The following is an 18,204-nucleotide window of genomic DNA, read 5'->3' as shown; positions in this document are numbered from 1 at the left end:
TGTCCATCCGTCCATCCGTCCATCTATATATGCAGCTTTTTCAGAGCTTTCTCAGACAGAAACCTCGGCCCATTCTATTTGGCAATATAGTTCAACATTGGATAGGGAGCATCTGTACGTTTTTCAGTCTTGGTATAAATTTGCAGTTGTTTGCAGTTTTGGTCAGGATTCTAACACATGAATATGCTTTTGTCTTAAACATTCTGTCATAGTTCTGATTGTAAACTATAGATCCTTGTCCTGCTAGAAGGTCAAATCTTCTGCTGGCTCTAACAGGCTCACTTCCTGTATTTAGCTTTATCCATCTTATCATCAATTCTGGCCACTTCTCTTTAACCAACTGAAAAGAATGTATACCCACAGCATAATGCTGCCACCGTTGTGTTTCACCTATTGGTGTGTTCATTGTCCTTTATGGTCCTTTTTGTTCTCTAATGTTCCCTTACACCTGACTTCTAAATGCAGTTTGGGTGCATTGCATTTTATTTAGAAGTATTAAAGTAAAATGGGGTGAATGAACTCCACACTTTTCAGGCTTTTATTTGCAAAACGTTTTGAAAGCCATTCATCATTTCCTTGTTTATCACAATTATGGACTGCTCTGTCTTAAGCTGTGACATAAAATCACAATAAATACATGTAGGTTTGTGACTGCAATCTGACAAATTGTGAAAAGGTTCGGAGGCTTGGCTATTAAAAGTTTTGCAAGGCATCTTGTCAAGCTTTAGTAATTTTACGGTAATCGGAATTTGTTGCGCACAGCAGTCTCTACGGTAAGCAAGAAGGGTCTTCCAGCATGTGATTGGATGAGCTGCTGACTTTTCCTGCGCAGCGGTTCTTCCCCCCTCTTCACTATCTTTCTGCTAGTTCGGTACTCCAGTCAACTCTAGGGTGTTAAACCTCGAAACATACCCCGAAGAAACATGCTGAGTAGACATTAGACTGTCCAACAGAAGGAAAGCGGCATTATCACACCCGACAACAGGTAAACCATGTCGCTTTTCTCAAAGAACAGTAAGTCCTGCGTCATGATCGGAGATCTTCCCGTTTTTGAAACTAAATTAGCGAGCAGTGAGTCTTAATGATGGACAGCATGACGTTTACCCTCATACGAAAATGCTATACGTATAATAACTTGAGTTGGAATGGTGTGGCAGTTTTAAATACTACAAAAGTTAATTTTGTGCGCGTCTCTGTCGGTGACATACAGTGTGATGTCCAAGCGATCTAATGCTAGCAAGCTGCTAGCTTTTAGCACCTGTTAGCTGCCTTCTTTTCTTCTATGAGTTGGTATTAAAAAGCTGGCAAATTTATTTGTCTTTCGTCTTTATCTATTGTTATTTTGGTCACGGTCATGTTGATAATAACGTTACTCCCATTCGAAACGCGTTCATCCGTTATGAGGTAACGGCTGCTGAAATATGAGCGGAAACTTGTTATAGTTTCATTAGTAACTCATTAAAAGACACAGCGGCGACGTTTAACCAAATGAACAGTGAACATAGCTTTCGTTGTTTTACTGTAGTCATTGGTGTTTTTACACTATTGGATTTCCCTTATTAAATTCAGACTCTCGTTGATGGGGACAATAAGAAAAGTTTTTTCCCCAAAAAATTTCAGTTTAAAAAATGAAGTCATTAGGATGAAGACCAATAAATCTAAATTCATTTAAATTCATTAAAGCAATAAAAAATGTACAGTTACACGTAAGTTGTGTGAAGTCGTCTTTTTGCTTGTTAGGTTGAGCAAAGGTACAACTACTGAAATACACAGACTGTCCAATTATTTGTATCTTCAGGACCTTTATTAATAATAATTGCTTGGGTTCCTCCATTTATTCTCTCAAAACCAATCAATTGGATGACTTAAAAAGCTTACTAGATGTGCGCCCGTTTTGTCTGACGTTTAAAACTATTGTCAGACGTCAGTAGGAGATTTTATTTAATCTGTGCACATCAGCTATGAGTGAGATATAATGTGTGCAGTACTTTGGCCAAATTACAGCCAGGATTGCTGTTTCTAACTGGACATACAGTACAGACCAAAAGTTTGGACACACCTTCTCATTCAAAGAGTTTTCTTTATTTTCATGACTGAATATTGTAGCTTCACACTGAAGGCATCAAAACTATGAATTAACACATGTGGAATTATATACTGAACAAAAAAGTGTGAAACAACTGAAAATATGTCTTATATTCTAGGTTCTTCAAAGTAGCCACCTTTTGCTTTGATTATTGCTCCGCACACTCTTGGCATTCTGTTGATGAGCTTCAAGAGGTAGTCACCTGAAATGGTTTTCCAACAGTCTTGAAGGAGTTCCCAGAGATGTTTAGCACTTGTTGACCCTTTTGCCTTCACTCTGCGGTCCAGCTTACCCCAAACCATCTTGATTGGGTTCAGGTCCAGTGACTGTGGAGGCCAGGTCATCTGGCGCAGCACCCCATCACTCTCCTTCTTGGTCAAATAGCCCTTACACAGCCTGGAGGTGTGTTTGGTCCTGTTGAAAAATAAATGATGGTCCAACTAAACGCAAACCGGATGGAATAGCATGCCGCTGCAAGATGCTGTGGTAGCCATGCTGGTTCAGTATGCCTTCAATTTTGAATAAATCCCCAACAGTGTCACCAGCAAAGCACTCCCACACCATCACACCTCCTCCTCCATGCTTGACTGACTTGACTGACTCATTTCTTAAAGTAATGATGGCCACTCATTTTTCTTTACTTAGCTGCTTTTTTCTTGCCATAATACAAATTCTAAGTCTATTCAGTAGGTCTATCAGCTGTGTACTGTATCCACCTCCTGCATAACACAACTGATGGTCCCAACCCCATTTATAAGGCTTGAAATCCCACTTATTAAACCTGACAGGGGACACCTGTGAAGTGAAAACCATTTCAGGTGACTACCTCTTGAAGCTCATCAACAGAATGCCAAGAGTGTGCAGAGCAGTAATCAAAGCAAAAGGTGGCTACTTTGAAAAACTTAGAAAATAAGACATATTTTCAGTTGTTTCACACTTTTTTGTTCAGTAAATAATTCCACATGTGTTAATTCATAGTTTTGATGCCTTCAGTGTGAAGCTACAATATTCATAGTCATGAAAATAAAGACAACTCTTTGAATAAGAAGGTGTGTCCAAACCTTTGGTCTGTACTGTATCAGCACAACTTGGTGGTGTACAGCAGTGTACTTCAAATCTAAATGCACAGCTCGAAGGTGCTGTGCTGTGTCACCATGCATGCAGACACATTTTAACAATGTCTCTGCTGTTTGTTGTTCTTTCTCTGCTGTTTTGCAAACAAGCGGTTTCAATCAGTGCTGACCATTTTCAGGTCACCAAGCACGCAGGCACATGTTAGCAATGTTGCAGAACTATAGACGTTTCTAAGCAAATTAGAATATTGTCAAAAAGTTAAATTGTATAGATTCGTCACCACCAGGGATATATTTCAGCTGTTTATTTCTGTCAATTTTGGCTTACCTTTTGGCTTACAGTCAATGCTAACCCCAAATTCTGTTTCTGGGAAAGTTTGAACTACATGAGATATAAAAAAGGGCAAAAAAAATAAAATATATATATATATATATATATATATATATTTAATAAAGAAATGTTATGTGACGTTATGGCCTACAAAGTCCGATAGAAAAATCTTGTGTTGACAGTTGACAGCAGTCAGTCACTGACACAATCCACAAGTACATTTAGCCACATGAGGTCATTGCTAAAGACACCTGCCACTCAGATTGCTTATGTGGGAATATTAATGGAAAGTTGAGTGGAAGATAAAACTGCGGTAGAAAAAGTTGTTATCTCGGCTAGGAGAAAAAGGACCGGACTTTTGCTGAGTTGTCAAAAATCTCTATAAATACATGAAGCAGATGCTGTGTTCTTAGCTAGTAGAAAACACAAAGAATTTGATCATATCATTAGTGAGTTTCTGGGTATTATTTCAGGCAAAATTATCTGAGAAGGTACATCGAAGGATTTTGAGAAGATATCTTGAAAATAGCAAAGGGCTTTATGTTTTAAGAAAAAGACGGCCATTGTTCACTAGTTTGTTTACCACATCCCACAATGCAATGCAAACCTGGCTACAAGAAGGCGCTTGGCTCAAGCTGGTAGCAATATGATTGAGGTCGGATTAGGTTCACATCATAAACGCATAATCTAACAGCTCTGCAGTTTGTTGCCACCTCCTCCAAACGGTTGTTTTGGTCCACACCCTAGTGCCCTTGTGGTGTTCACATCTACACGAACGAACCGCACCAAGGGGGCAAACGAAACAGAGCTTGGTTTAAATGGACCAAACACCTCAGGTGTGAAAACATCCTAAAAAATATTTCTTAGACCAAAATAGAAAGCATTTGACCCAAAAAAAATTTGTAAACTATGACTTTGTTTTATTAGATTTTATTGCATCTCCCAAGTTTTTACACATCCATTCAGTTTATAGAGTTTATTGCTTCGTCCAACACAATAGATTCTGGCACTGAACCAGCAGTCACATGCATGACCTACCTTTGACAACTATGACACTATTCCAGCAAAAGGCTGTTTTATGCTATCAGGTATATTTTATGTTTGTGATTTATCTTATATCATAAAATAGTTGTAATAATTAATTTCTTCATTTAAGCCCTGGAGATTTTTTATCAACTGCAGTCTTACTGTATGTCCAGCATGAGATGTGCATTACCCTGCAATATTCCACATGTTCGTGTTGTTTGGCTTATGCTTTTGCAAAAATGTTATCGTTGTTTGTCTTCTTTTGTTCTCTTTATGAAAAGGATTATAACAATCTTCGAAAGCTTTGTATTCACCAACCTCTCGCTAAATTGCTTTTAGCTGGAATTTAGATTACAGACTCTCACTGCTGTAAGCATTTGTAATCATCCCCGGTGGAAGGACTGTCTGCACACCACAAGCATACCCTGCCTGTGGTGTGGTTTGTAGACTGATGATCTTCAATTTTCGAGATAATATTTGGGTCTATTGACATGTAATTAATAACTCCTGTAGCTTTAGAAACCAGAAAAGGTCGACTTTCCATGGATTCTTCTAAGGCAAAATAATAATTATAATAACAGCAATCTGTGCATACCAGCCAAAATGGTTTACTTTTATAGTTACATCAGAGCTGCTGTTACTTGGAGAAGATGCGTATACCTGTTTTAAAAAATGGATCATTTGGTAAACTTTGTCTTTTCTTTTTTTTAACCACAGAAAGCTTCTGCCAGTAGACCTTTAAGACCTTTGACAGTCCACCATGTTGTCAAGGTTGAGGACAACCTGGTCCCTGAGGCCCTGCATCTCTGTGTGGAGAAGGGCACACACCAAAGAAAAGGGCAAACCCCTGATGCTTAATCCTCACACCAACAAGGTAGGCAGAGGGCTGGCATTGCCTTCAAGTGTCAAGATTTATACATAAACAGCAAGCTTTTGTTTGGTGAAAACTGCATAGTTCAGCAGGAAAACCATGCTATTTTTTGGTCACATTGCACAAAAGAAGAACTTTTGAGGCGAAACTGAACATTAGACAAAATACATGTGGTATATGTAGAAAAAGTTCCTCTTTTTTAAGGCTTTTTAATGCAGCAATGTTCAGATAGTGTCTCTTTATACTAAATTATGAGGCTACAGACAAACTATTTATTAAGGAGTATTTACAGGAACAATAATCTTATGAGAGAAGATATTCCCTGAACCGGTTCCTCCATGCTTCTTGGATTTCTTGTCCCTTGGTTTCTTCTGATTAATTCTTGCTATTAAAAATTCTAGGAAGCTATGCTGGACAGGAAAGCTCATTGCACTAGACAGACAGTAATGGGAAGACACGAAAACAAAACACCAGAGCATTAATGCAGAAGCAAAAGTAAGTTCACAATGGACGTTAACATAAAAACCTGGAATTTCTGAACAGCTTTCAGGTCTTTGCCTCAGTTACATTGGAGTGTAGTTATTGACCGCATGAAGAGATGTTTTTCAGACAGTGGAGAACTTTCCTGTTACACGCATGTAGGAAAGTCATTTTACTGTGTTTACCTATACCCTCTAGTGATTTCTTTTGATTTTTTTACTCGTACTCGTCGTCTTCCGCTTATCCGGGACCGGGTCGCGGGGGCAGCAGACTCAGCAGAGACGCCCAGACGTCCCTCTCCCCAGACACCTCCTCCAGCTCCTCCAGGGGGAGCCCAAGGCGTTCCCAGGCCAGCCGAGAGACATAGTCCCTCCAGCGTGTCCTGGGCCGTCCCCTGGGCCTCCTCCCAGTGGGACATGCCTGGAACACCTCCCGAGGAAGGCGTCCAGGAGGCATCTGGTATAGAAGCCCGAGCCATCTCAACTGGCTCCTCTCGATGTGGAGGAGCGGCGGCTCTACTCCGAGCCCCTCCCGGATGGCCGAGCTCCTCACTCTATCTCTAAGGAAGTGCCCGGTGACCTTACGGAGGAAGCTCATTTCAGCCGCTTGTATCCAGGATCTCGTTCTTTCGGTCATGACCCAAAGTTCATGGCCATAGGTGAGGGTAGGAACATAGACCAACCGGTAAATCGAGAGCTTCGCTTTTCGGCTCAGCTCTTTCTTCACCACAACGGACCGGCACAGCGCCCCCATTACTGTGGCAGCTGCACCGATCCGTCTGTTGATCTCCCGCTCCATTCTTCCCTCACTTGTGAACAAGACCCCGAGATACTTAAACTCCTCCACTTAAGGCAGGAACTCCCCTCCAACCTGAAGAGGACAAGCCACTTCTAGCTTAAATTCTGCTTTGTGTGGTTGTGTATGCTTTGAAGATAAAAACAATTAACAAGAAAAGAATACCAAAAAATGTTATTTCTAAAATGGTGTGTTTTTTTTTATATGCAGATTGCACAACAGATGGTAATAGTCCATCTCATTTATTCACACTTGCACACAGTGTGTTTTAGATTTTTTGTAAAACTCCTTTTAGAGATAAAACATGTAACTTAAGCTTAGAGATATTACAAACTACATTCAATTTTATTTATTGTTTAACAGAATCAACAGAGCTGAAATCAGTGTGTTCTGACTATACCTTATTTAGAATGAGCTAAGATATTGCTCCACTTGTAAACAAAGCCACTGTAAAACTGTTTTTCTTTTTGGTGACTCTTTTCTGCATTCCATGCTGTAGAACAGGTTTTCTCAACCCTGATCCTCAGGGCTCACATTCCTTCATGTTTTAGGGTGTTTCTGTCCCATGAGGTGTTTAGTCTGATTTAAAACGAACTCTGGTTAATTTTCCCCTTGGTGCTTTTCGTTTGTGTAGATGTGAACACAGCAATCTCAATGGTGTGCAGACTAAAACAACCACACAAGGACTGTTTGGAGGAGGTGGTCTTGTTATAGTTCCAATCAAACTGTTGAATGTGATCTGACCTGGGTCCGACACAGATACCAGGTGATTGCTGCAAGCATGATCCAAATTCCTTCCTGTAGCCAGGTTTGTGCTGCATTGTGGGATGGGGTAAACAAACTAAGAAAACAAAGGCTGCACGCTTTCTTTGAAAAGCATAGAGGCCAATGGAGCTTTTAAGATGTCTTCTTAAAATCATTCGGTATACCTTCTCAGAAATAATACCCAGAAACTCATTAATGATATTGTTAAATTTCATTTAAATTTAAATATAATTAAGTTATAATTTCAGTTGCATGTCCACTCTTTTTCATATTAACTCATGAGCCTACCTTTAACGTCTTACACATCATTAATTGCATATGTTGAATATAGCCACTGAATGCTGTGTAATTCAGCTGGTAAAGGCTAAACATGACAATAGCTTATAACTGGACCTTACCTGATTTAACTATGTTTGATATTTCATCTTGATTTGCTGCCACAGCCTTTATTTGCCTGCGGGGTTGCACCTAGACACACATTTATTGTACACATACACACTTTTTATTTATTTGACGTTGAAAAAGTGTATTGTCGAGGATATGACTTTACTTCTCTGTAAAAACAGTCTCACACATTGACTAGGTCTCTGCTATGCTAACTCTCACTATTTTAGGTCTCTGCTATGCTAACTCTCACTATTTTGCAGCAGCAACAGTATTGCTTTTCTTCTTAAATATGTGTTCTTAAAATTTTCTACATGTTGCCAATAATATGTCTTAATTCCATTGGTGATATACACACTATAAAGGCTTCTTATTTCCTCCCGTTGCCTTTGTGAATTGTGTTTTCTGCCTTCCATTGATGAGAGCTTCTTATATACTGGCGCTTGTGCTTAACTCCAGACAACTTTGTCTCAGAGTTGAGTAACCTAAGTGTTACCACCTGTTCTGAAACCGTAAACCCTGGTTTTCACAGGGCCGAGTTGGTGTACTCAGGGTATGTGCGTTCTACTCGGTTTGCTAACCCTGCTTTCTGAAACTGGGCCCTGGAAACATCTGACCAATTAACAGACTTATTGTTCTAGCATGGTTTGTAGTGACAGGTTTTGGTTCGCTTGGAGTTTTCTCTGTGTGAAAAGAAACCAAACCACTGGAAACGATACAAGTTAACAAACTCATTAACTGATTCGGACCAAAGTAAACGATCTTTAGGTGTGAAAATGCCCTTAGATGTATATCTATTCCAGCACACCAGATTCAAATGATTGCATTACCTGAATGAAAATAAAACAGAATGTATTTTGTTTGCAGTTAAAACATTTCCAAATGTTGTTCCAGATCTTGGTACTTTGGCTCCTTACTGTGGACCTGTGGTGAGGAATTTGGGAGTAATGTTTGAGGATTGTTTGAAATTTAACAAACTGATTGATTGTGTTGTTAGATTGTGTTTGTCTGGCTAAAGTAAAAAAAAATTTTGTTTTAAAAGGACCTCCAAAAGGCTATGCATGCTTTCATCGGCTCCCATATTGACCATTGGATACCAATTAGACCAATCGGCTCTAATTGGTTCAGAACACTTCTGCTTGCCTGTTGACTAACACTAGGAGACACAGTCACATCACTCCTGCACTTTACTCCTTCCACTGGATCCCAGTATGCTTTAGAGCTGATTTAAAATTTGTAAAACATTTGTTTTAAAGTTTTTAATGGCATATCACCTTCTTATCAATGTGACCTTTTACAAGCACTTAATCCAGTCAGACTTCTTTGGTCTGTTGACCAACATCTTGTGGAAGTCTCCAGGTCAACGTCCAAACAGTGGGGTGACCGTTCATTTGCTGTAGCTGGTCCACAGTTGTGAAATCCATTACATTTTGAATTGCGGACCATCGATGATTTTTCTTTGTTTTAAACTAAGCTAAAAACCTATTTGTTTAGAACTGCTTCTAGTGCATAACAGCAATGTGACCGTTCTATTTTTTATTTTTTGCATGCTTTTACCAACGTTGTCAAATTGTTTGTTTTATTTGTCTCTTCCGGTTTGTATTTTTATTTTTGCACTGATGGAAAGCACTTTGGATCAGGAGTGACTTGTATCATCATTATTTTTTTTTTTTTTACATGACTGGTGTGAAAACTGCACAGTTCAGCAGCAGGAAAGTTGTGCTATTGTTTGGTCACTGTGCACAAAAGAATAACGTTAAGGCTAAACTAAAGGCTAGACAAAATAAATGTATTATATGTAGATAAAGGATTTTGTTTAAGCAGTTTGTTTATGACATGAATGTGATCTGACTTCTGCTGCAAGCATGATTCAAATGCCTTCCCATAGCCAGGTTTGTGCTGCATTGTGGGATGCGATAGAGCAGGGGTCTCCAACTCCAGTTCTCAAGAGCTACTGCCCTGTAGCTTTTAGATACATCCCTGCTCCAACACAGAATACCCAAAAAACACATTAATGATATAATTAAATTCTTAGTGTTTTCTACTAGCTCAGAACACAGCATCTGCTTCCTGTATTTATATTTGGTACTCCTGCCCTGGACGCATCTGACCAACAAACAGACTGAATGTTCTTGCTTGGTTTGCAGTGACTGGCTTGGTTGGGGCTTTCTCTGTGTGACAAGAAACCAAACCACCGGACAAGTTCAAAGTTAACAATATGTCATGGTATAAAAAAGGGCTGAGTAACAAATCACAAGTCTTGATTTACTAGGTCATAAATTTCACCAAAAAAGCATTTCCAGACTACTTCATTGTAAATTTGTTGCGCTCTTTTATGACGTCAAAGGGGAACCCCTGCATGTAAACTGACTGCTGCTACAATGGCAGCAACACAGACGGCAGCGAAGAATCTGATATTTCTTTAGATCATATACACTCACCGGCCACTTCATTAGGTACACCTGTCCAACTGCTCCTTAACGCAAATTTCTAATCAGCCAATCACAAGGCAGCAACTCAATGCATTTAGGCATGTAAACATGGTCAAGACAATCTGCTGCAGTTCAAACCGAGCATCAGAATGGAGAAGGTGGCATGGTTGTTGGTGCCAGATGGGCTGGTCTGAGTATTTCAGAAACTGCCGATCTACTGAGATTTTCATGCACTACCATCTCTAGGGTTTACAGGGAATGGTCCGAAAAAGAGAAAATATCCAGTGAGTGGCAGCTCTGTGGGCGCAAATGCCTTGTTGATGCCAGAGGTCTGAGGAGAATGGCCAGACTGGTTCGAGCTGATAGAAAGGCAACGGTAACTCAAATAACCACTCTTTACAACCAAGGCATGCAGAAGAGCATCTCTGAACGCAGAACACGTCGAACCTTTAGGCGGATGGGTTACAGCAGCAGAAGACCACACCGGGTGCCTCTCTTGTCGGCTAAGAACAGGAAACTGAGGCTACAATTCACACAGGCTCACCAAAATTGGACAATAGAAGATTGGAAAAACATTGCCTGGTCTGATGAGTCTCGATCAAACACTGCCAAGTTGATCCTAACATTAGGTTAATGACCAGCTAAACAATCTGGGATCAGACAGTGTGCCTAGGTTCATGCTTCAATATTTGCAGATAGTGCATGGTCACTGTGCTATTTATTATCACCCCTATTTATTATCAATTTTAGTTTCATCAGATCGCAATACGTGTTTCTAAAAACTGAGGCTGTTGTCCCTGAGTGCATTTGCAAACTCCAACCAGACTTTTTATGTTGGTTTTAAAGTAATGGCCTCTTTCTCGCTGGGTAGCCTTTCAGCCCATGAACTTGTTTCTTTGTGAATAAGTGGCACCACCACATTTCGCACCAAAATGTGTTCATCTCTGAGACACAGAACTTGTCTCCATCCTGAACTGGATGATGGCTGGATTTCCTATGGTGTTCGTACCCACATTTAATTGTATAAATGTGCTACATTTCTCTTCCTGATAGCTTGACTGATTTCTTTCATGTTTTTTTTTCCTGTGATGTCACACAAGGAAGCAATGGGTTAGAAGTGGTCCTTTTAAAAAGATCCACAGGTGTGCCTCCAGTTAAAATGAATAACTAACATAACAACAACATTAAAAGCTATCACTCCATTCTCTGGGATTTCCCAAGTTGTAGTAATCTTAGTTTATGTGAACTAAGATTACTAACTTTGAAGTTAGTAATGTAAAATTCTCTCTGTCGTTAATCTGGCATTTCAGGCACAAAAGAGGAATAACTGATAAGCTTCAATGACCCAAAGTAGGTGAAATTTTGTCTAAATGTATTGTCAGATTTTGAAAATTTGTGTCTCTGTCGTATAGCATAGTGTAAATATCTGGTTTCAAATGTATTTGCGAATTAATTTGCTTTAAAAAAATGACCTCATATGTCAGTCATTTAGTATCTTAAGCATTGAAAACTGTATAAAACCAGATGAATAGAGTAGCATTTTGGTCAGTCAATCTTTTTTTAATTAACAGTTTAGCCCTAGGCTTCAACGTCATGATTTTGTTGTTTTATTTTTCTTCAACGATAAAATGACTGCTGGAAGCTTGAATTGTTTTTGTGGGTGATGCAATATGTCATCAAGCGATACACCAAGTTATAGTAAATGGATGCGGGTCAATAAATGTCTGAATATATTTTAGGAATCCAACAGAAATCATACGCGTTAAAAAGAAAAATGACATCTAAATATGCTTACATTTATTCAGTCTAGCACTTGTCTAAAAAGCTTAACTAAGCATAAACTAATACATGCAAAACATATATTTCCATGTAAACAGACACACTATCAGATATTTGCAGCACTGTTGCCTTATGCTGAACGGGACTCATGGTGGAGCTAAGTGAAGTAAAATGCTCATCCAGCATGACTTGGCATTTTTTGTGAGGTAGCCCCCCCCCTTCATACATCACTGATAAAGCATAATGAGCCCCTTCTCCAGCCCCTCACTCAAATGTGTTTTATTTGTTATGCCCCATTTCAGCCCAGAGACCAGCTTGTAACTACATGTGCACACATGGTGACATTCAGCACAGGAACATGACCCACCGACACACCCATTGCCATCCTCCATCTTCTTTCTTTAAAACGGGTGTTCCTACAAACCGTGCTCCTCATTGGCTTCCTTTCATATGAGTCCATGTTTTATTTCCCTGTGGCAAAATTGTTTTCATGTGGCTTCCTTCATGTCTCCCAGATCGTACATTGAGTCAATAGGTCAACGCTGTTAAACCCATTAATAACACAGCATGCCCTCTAGTGACAGAACTTTAGTACAACATATACCCAGTTTTTTATTGCAGAATAAAACTTTCTAAAAGTTTTAACAATCATTTGAGCTGTGCCAAAATTATTATTAATAATATATTATTATATTGTAAATCCAGTATAATGGCTAAAATAATTGTAATTGTTCTGCAAGTGTGCTATTTTTTTATTTAGTTTTCAGCTGAACATAATTGAGTTTAAAATGTTGTCTTTCCAAAGACTCCTAAACCCTGGATTTAATCATTCTGATGATGCTCGTCTTGCCTTCTGTATGTTTCTCTACAGGGTATGGCATTCACCCTACAGGAGCGACAGATTCTGGGGATTCATGGTCTGTTGCCTCCCAAAGTGGAGACTCAGGACATTCAGGCTATGCGGTTTCAGAGGAATCTTAAGAAGATGACAGATCCCCTGGAAAAGTAAGGACATACTTTCCTTCAAACAAGTGGGGTGGGTTTGTTTTTTCGATTAATCTTACTTATTTACTTCCGCTTATACACAGGTACATCTACCTGATGGGCATCCAAGAAAGGAATGAGAGGCTTTTTTATAGGGTGTTGATGGAAGACATAGAGGAATTAATGCCAATTGTTTACACTCCCACTGTAGGACTGGCCTGCACAGAGTATGGACACATATTTAGGAGGCCAAAGTAAGCAAGCATGACTGATACATTTTTGCACATTTAATTACACAAGTATTAATCCTAAAATAGCTTTAAAAAACGGCGTTGTTTCTCTCCTTAGGGGTTTGTTTATCTCCATTCTGGACAGAGGACATATCCGCTCCATCCTGGACAACTGGCCAGAGACAAATGTAGCAGTGAGTACCTGTAAACCCTGATCACACAAACTAATTTCAAATAGTATTAATTAAACTGTGTAAAAAAAAAAAAAGCCTATTGAGGCATTTATCTTTCATCTACAAGCACACATTTTCACAAAATGTCTTAAGTTTTTAAAACAGATATATGTAAAAATATTTGACCCTTTAAATTTTCCTGGCAAACAGTGTTTGTTGCTTGTAAAGTAAATGGCAATATTTACTGATTGTCAATTTTCCCGCTTCCTCTCTCTGTCTTTCTAAAGGCTGTCGTAGTAACTGATGGAGAACGTATTTTAGGCTTAGGGGACCTGGGTTGTTACGGAATGGGCATACCTGTTGGAAAACTATGCCTGTACACCGCCTGTGCTGGCATCAGACCTGAGAAATGTCTGCCTGTGGTGATAGACGTTGGCACAGACAATGAGGTAGGAAGGCAGCATATCCATACTTTGTTTGCTCTATTTGTGTACCATGTTTTGGTTAAAGAACAGTTGCAAAATTGTTCCTCCTTTTCTACTTTGTGTTTCCGTCAGACTCTTCTTAAAGATCCCTTGTACATGGGCCTGTATCAGAAACGGGATCGCTCTCAAGCCTACGATGATCTGATTGACGAGTTCATGGAAGCTGTTGTGGACAGATATGGACAGGACACACTGATTCAGTTTGAGGACTTTGGGAATCACAATGCGTTCCGCTTCCTTCGGAAGTACAGGGAAAAATACTGCACCTTCAACGATGATATCCAAGGTGCACAGAGATTTTAGCATTAGGATGTTTGTGTTTTGGTTAACTCATCTGAGTCAGTCAGTTAGTAAAAAATAAACTTACAGTTTTATTTGAGATGTGTGTATAGTTTTATCTACTTATCTAGTACTTATCTACTTTAATGTTTTGTTTGTAGTATTCTTTATGGCTCTCCATGTGTCCAGGTACTGCATCTGTAGCACTCGCTGGTCTGTTAGCAGCTCAGAGGGCCATTGGCAAACCCCTCACTGAACACCACATTCTCTTCCTGGGAGCCGGAGAGGTAAGCCAACACTTATCCATTTAAAAACACAATGCAACTTCTTAATGACAGCCATGCTGCCCCCTACTGACAAAAGCTGGTTATACTGAAAAGAAAAACAGAAAAGTAACATGGATTTGCTAGGTTAATATGTTAAAAATGAACGGTTAATGGGGCCTTTGTAAGATGTCTGAATGCTCTCCCCTTAGGCTGCTCTTGGTATTGCCAATCTGATTGTGATGGCCATGATGGAGTTGGGGATGACCCAATCAGGGGCCAGAGAAAAGATCTGGATGTATGACGCACATGGTTTACTCGTAAAGGTTAGTGAACAGAAAAAAGCCTTCTGTGTGCACAAAGCTATGTTTTAACCGCTTCCTCTTTGTGCACCTTAAGGATAGAGCACAGAAAACAGATGCCAACCAGGAGGCCTTTGTTCATGACAGTCCAAGGGATGTAAAGACCTTCCTAGATGCTGTTAACAGTATCAAACCCACTGCTATCATTGGTAATCACAATCTCTCTTACTTCTTGAATGTATTTAAGACATTGTTGTAAGCTTAATCTAAACTTTTAGTCACAAGTCTTGTTTATTGAAGAAGTATTTGATTTGATTTCTGACTCGGCTTAAGAATTAAGGTTAGGTGTCTCTGTTCTTTCAGGTGTGGCAGGAGCCGGACGTCTCTTTACCCACGATGTAATTAAAGCCATGGGAATTCTGAATGAGCGACCGATTATCTTTGCCTTGAGTAACCCAACAAATAAAGCCGAGTGCACAGCAGAGGACGCCTACACACTAACAGATGTAGACACTTTTTGACTTTTTTTTTTCTTCTCTTATTTATACATTTTTTTTCAGTGATAACTTGCTAACCGAATTGGCCGGCTACCCCAGTGCTTAGTCCACTGTGTTTGTGTCTCACAGGGTAGATGTCTGTTTGCTAGTGGCAGCCCATTTGGTCCGGTTACACTGAGTGATGGACGTGTGTTTACTCCAGGACAAGGGAACAATGCTTACATCTTCCCAGGTCAAATAAAAATGATTATGGATGTGTATTATTTACATAATTGAGCCAAAGAGGACATGAATTAACTGCACATGTAATGAACGTAATACAGAAATGCCTCGAGTTACAGTGCAAGATGAGGGGCAACCTTAAAAAGTAAAGTTGGTGTGTTTTAAAGCTCATCTTTTGGTGTTTGTTTCAGGTGTGGCTCTGGCTGTGATCCTGAGTGGAGTGAGACACATTAGTGATACTGTATTCTTGGAAGCTGCGAAGGTATAGAAGAAAATGACTGTTTCTAAATTTCTTTTTCAAACTTGCTGAACCTCTCCTTTACTACACACTCATTTCATCTGTCCTTGCCGACTCTGTCTGGTGTGTGTATGCTTATCTAAACCTTCTTTAACCCTTTGATGTGTAGTTCTTCCTCTCTAGACTCTGGGATAACAGGCATCAGATGAAGAGCTTTTAAAAGCCTGATCCATTTGTAAATTAACAGTAACCAGATGATGATCAGTTTAACATATATTCTAGTACTCCAGATTACTTTAAAGTAATGCCTGAACTGAGGCATTGGTGAACAAACAGAGTACACTATAGAGAAATGATTATAGTAGTGTATTTACTCTGTTTTGTGGATTGAAGACATATAACTAAAGTATTTTCATGCTTGTTGCAGACGCTGGCTGAGCAGCTGACAGATAAAGAGCTTGAAGAGGGCAGACTCTATCCTCCACTCTCCAACATCAGAGAAGTTTCTGTTCAGATGGCTGTCAAGGTAAACCCTGAAATACTGCTAGTTTGTTCGTAGCTAAGTTATTAATAGCTCAATGTTTTAGTTATTGGTAATTTTGGTTATTGAGTTATTTAATTTAGTCTAAACCTTCTGATGCAACTTTCTTCTAAGGCTTATTTTGTCCCGATAAACTTTAATGGTTATTAAAGTTATACTAATTACTAGGGGAGAAACGCCATACGTATCCATACAGAAAATATCCGATACCCGGTTGTTTTATGCCTGAACACAGGCAGAATGTTGATGTGCAGAACTCAGTGCACAATGCAATCTTTTGTAGTGTAGCTTTAAAAAGTACCACCAAAACAGAGAGGAATCCTGGTTATCACTAAACTCTCCTATTTGGGAACATCAAGGCTTTCCATGCAGCTACAGTAGAGAAATAGGTGGACCTAACCAAAACTTGATGCCAGCATTTGCATCTTTCAACAGCAATAAGGCACATAGCTTGCACTTACCTAAATTACTCACCTAAAACAACGGCAAGTTAAAATATACATCACAGGCGCTGGAGAAAAATCATCTGACTTCTAAATCAGGCTGTCTGTAGCATCCAGTCAGCCCAAACTCTGTACATGTTAGAAGATGCAAACCGGAGGAATCTTGTTGAACCCCAAAGTGATTTCAACATAATTTATTCTCAGATACGGGCTTAGTCTTATTTAAAAATACCTAAAGATTAACAGTGACCATTTTCAAGTGGTTACATTGTTGAATAATCTATCCAGGCATTGACTATGGCTGCTGATACTACTTTATTCATTGAAAATGATCCATCCAAACCTCCAGTCCGTTCTATACTTTCCACTTTTTTGACGTTTTAGAGCATAATTAAATCAGATTAATTTCAGAAATTGAAAAAAAAACTTATTTGTTTACTGCTGACCAAAGTAAATAACAGAAAATAACTTTGTCTCATCTTTAAAAACTGTATATAGACTTGTACATGTAAAAATATCTAAACGTGATATAATTTGAAACTTTTAAAACTCCTCTTTTACGGTATGAATCCCTGAGGTTTTTTGTCTTCATTCTAGGTGGTGGAGTATGTCTATGCCAAAGGCATGGCGTTCCGTTACCCTGAGCCTCTGGACAAGAATGGCTTTGTACGTGCCACTGCGTGGAACACAGACTACGACTCCTTCTTGCCGGATACCTATGACTGGCCTGGTGTCCGCTTCAGTCCTAAAATCAACTAGAAATAAAAGCACATGTGGCAAGTTACAAAATGGACCTCCTTTTCTGTCTTTTTCCACCAGTTTCTGTCAGTTAAAGTGTTGTTGATGCAAACACGCTTTTGCAGCAAAGCACTCCCATTGGGTCTGTGAGAATTGGAGTGGTAACAGACTGTAGAAGGAGCAGCAAGTTGTGAGAGAAAGGCCGTTCCCTCCACAAGTTATTTCTGGTTTTTAAATGTAAAGTGGGGGGCCACCTAGTGGTGGAACGTGGCAGTGTGGGAAGCAAAGCCCTTTGTTAGAAAACAGGATTACAAAACGTGATCGTGTTATGGTTTTTTCACATGCCCCCAACAATTGTACAACAATTGTTGTACAGAGAACAATTCTGTAATGAAAAACAAGGAGCACAGCGACTATTTTAGTTTAACACTAGAACTCCCAGAATTCTAACTCTACTAGAACTTCCAAGCCCGTCAATTTGACGGCGAGCCTTCTGGATGCGAGGCGGCGATGACGTCATCGCATTACATTGGTCAGAATGCTAAAGGTTTTCTTGCATGCTATAAAATTATGGTTTTGACAAGAAATAATAATAGTATTTGATCAAAACCTATTATGTTTTATTATTTATAAACAGTACTGAGAAATAATACAGAGTAGTGGGTACATTTTAAAAAAAAGCTAATCTGACCAAAAGTTGGACAGCTCCAGCAGAGGAACGCTGTCTGGGCATCTTGGATCTGGCGCTTGTTGGAGTTATCTCTAAACTCCTGCATGCTCGTTTGTT

General features: G+C 39.4%; 1 protein-coding gene across 1 annotated transcript; it reads left to right on the top strand.

The window, feature by feature from the left end:
- The first annotated feature begins 805 nt into the window (after positions 1–805).
- On the top strand, positions 806–17,472 carry me2 (malic enzyme 2, NAD(+)-dependent, mitochondrial). The gene is made up of 15 exons (XM_047380322.1): positions 806–985; positions 5,234–5,390; positions 12,894–13,027; positions 13,111–13,260; positions 13,355–13,430; positions 13,697–13,858; positions 13,967–14,180; positions 14,363–14,460; positions 14,649–14,762; positions 14,836–14,947; positions 15,102–15,244; positions 15,365–15,467; positions 15,649–15,719; positions 16,123–16,221; positions 17,277–17,472. The coding sequence occupies exons 2-15, from the start codon at positions 5,277–5,279 to the stop codon at positions 17,436–17,438; spliced, it is 1,752 nt and encodes a 583-aa protein (XP_047236278.1). The 5' UTR covers positions 806–985; positions 5,234–5,276; the 3' UTR covers positions 17,439–17,472.
- The last annotated feature ends 732 nt before the right edge of the window (positions 17,473–18,204 follow it).

The sequence above is a fragment of the Girardinichthys multiradiatus genome, chromosome 12 (assembly GCF_021462225.1).
Source record: "Girardinichthys multiradiatus isolate DD_20200921_A chromosome 12, DD_fGirMul_XY1, whole genome shotgun sequence".
Lineage (NCBI taxonomy): Eukaryota > Metazoa > Chordata > Actinopteri > Cyprinodontiformes > Goodeidae > Girardinichthys > Girardinichthys multiradiatus.
The sequence above is the reverse complement of the archived record's forward strand: the minus strand, read 5'-3'. Positions and strand labels throughout refer to the sequence as shown.

Excerpts from the sequence above, each read along its gene's own strand:
- me2 (XM_047380322.1), top strand. The coding sequence starts at position 5,277 with ATGTTGTCAAGGTTGAGGACAACCTGGTCCCTGAGGCCCTGCATCTCT. Across the intron at positions 13,028-13,110 it reads ATGACAGATCCCCTGGAAAA|GTACATCTACCTGATGGGCA; the intron begins GTAAGGACATAC and ends GCTTATACACAG. Across the intron at positions 14,763-14,835 it reads CACATGGTTTACTCGTAAAG|GATAGAGCACAGAAAACAGA; the intron begins GTTAGTGAACAG and ends GTGCACCTTAAG.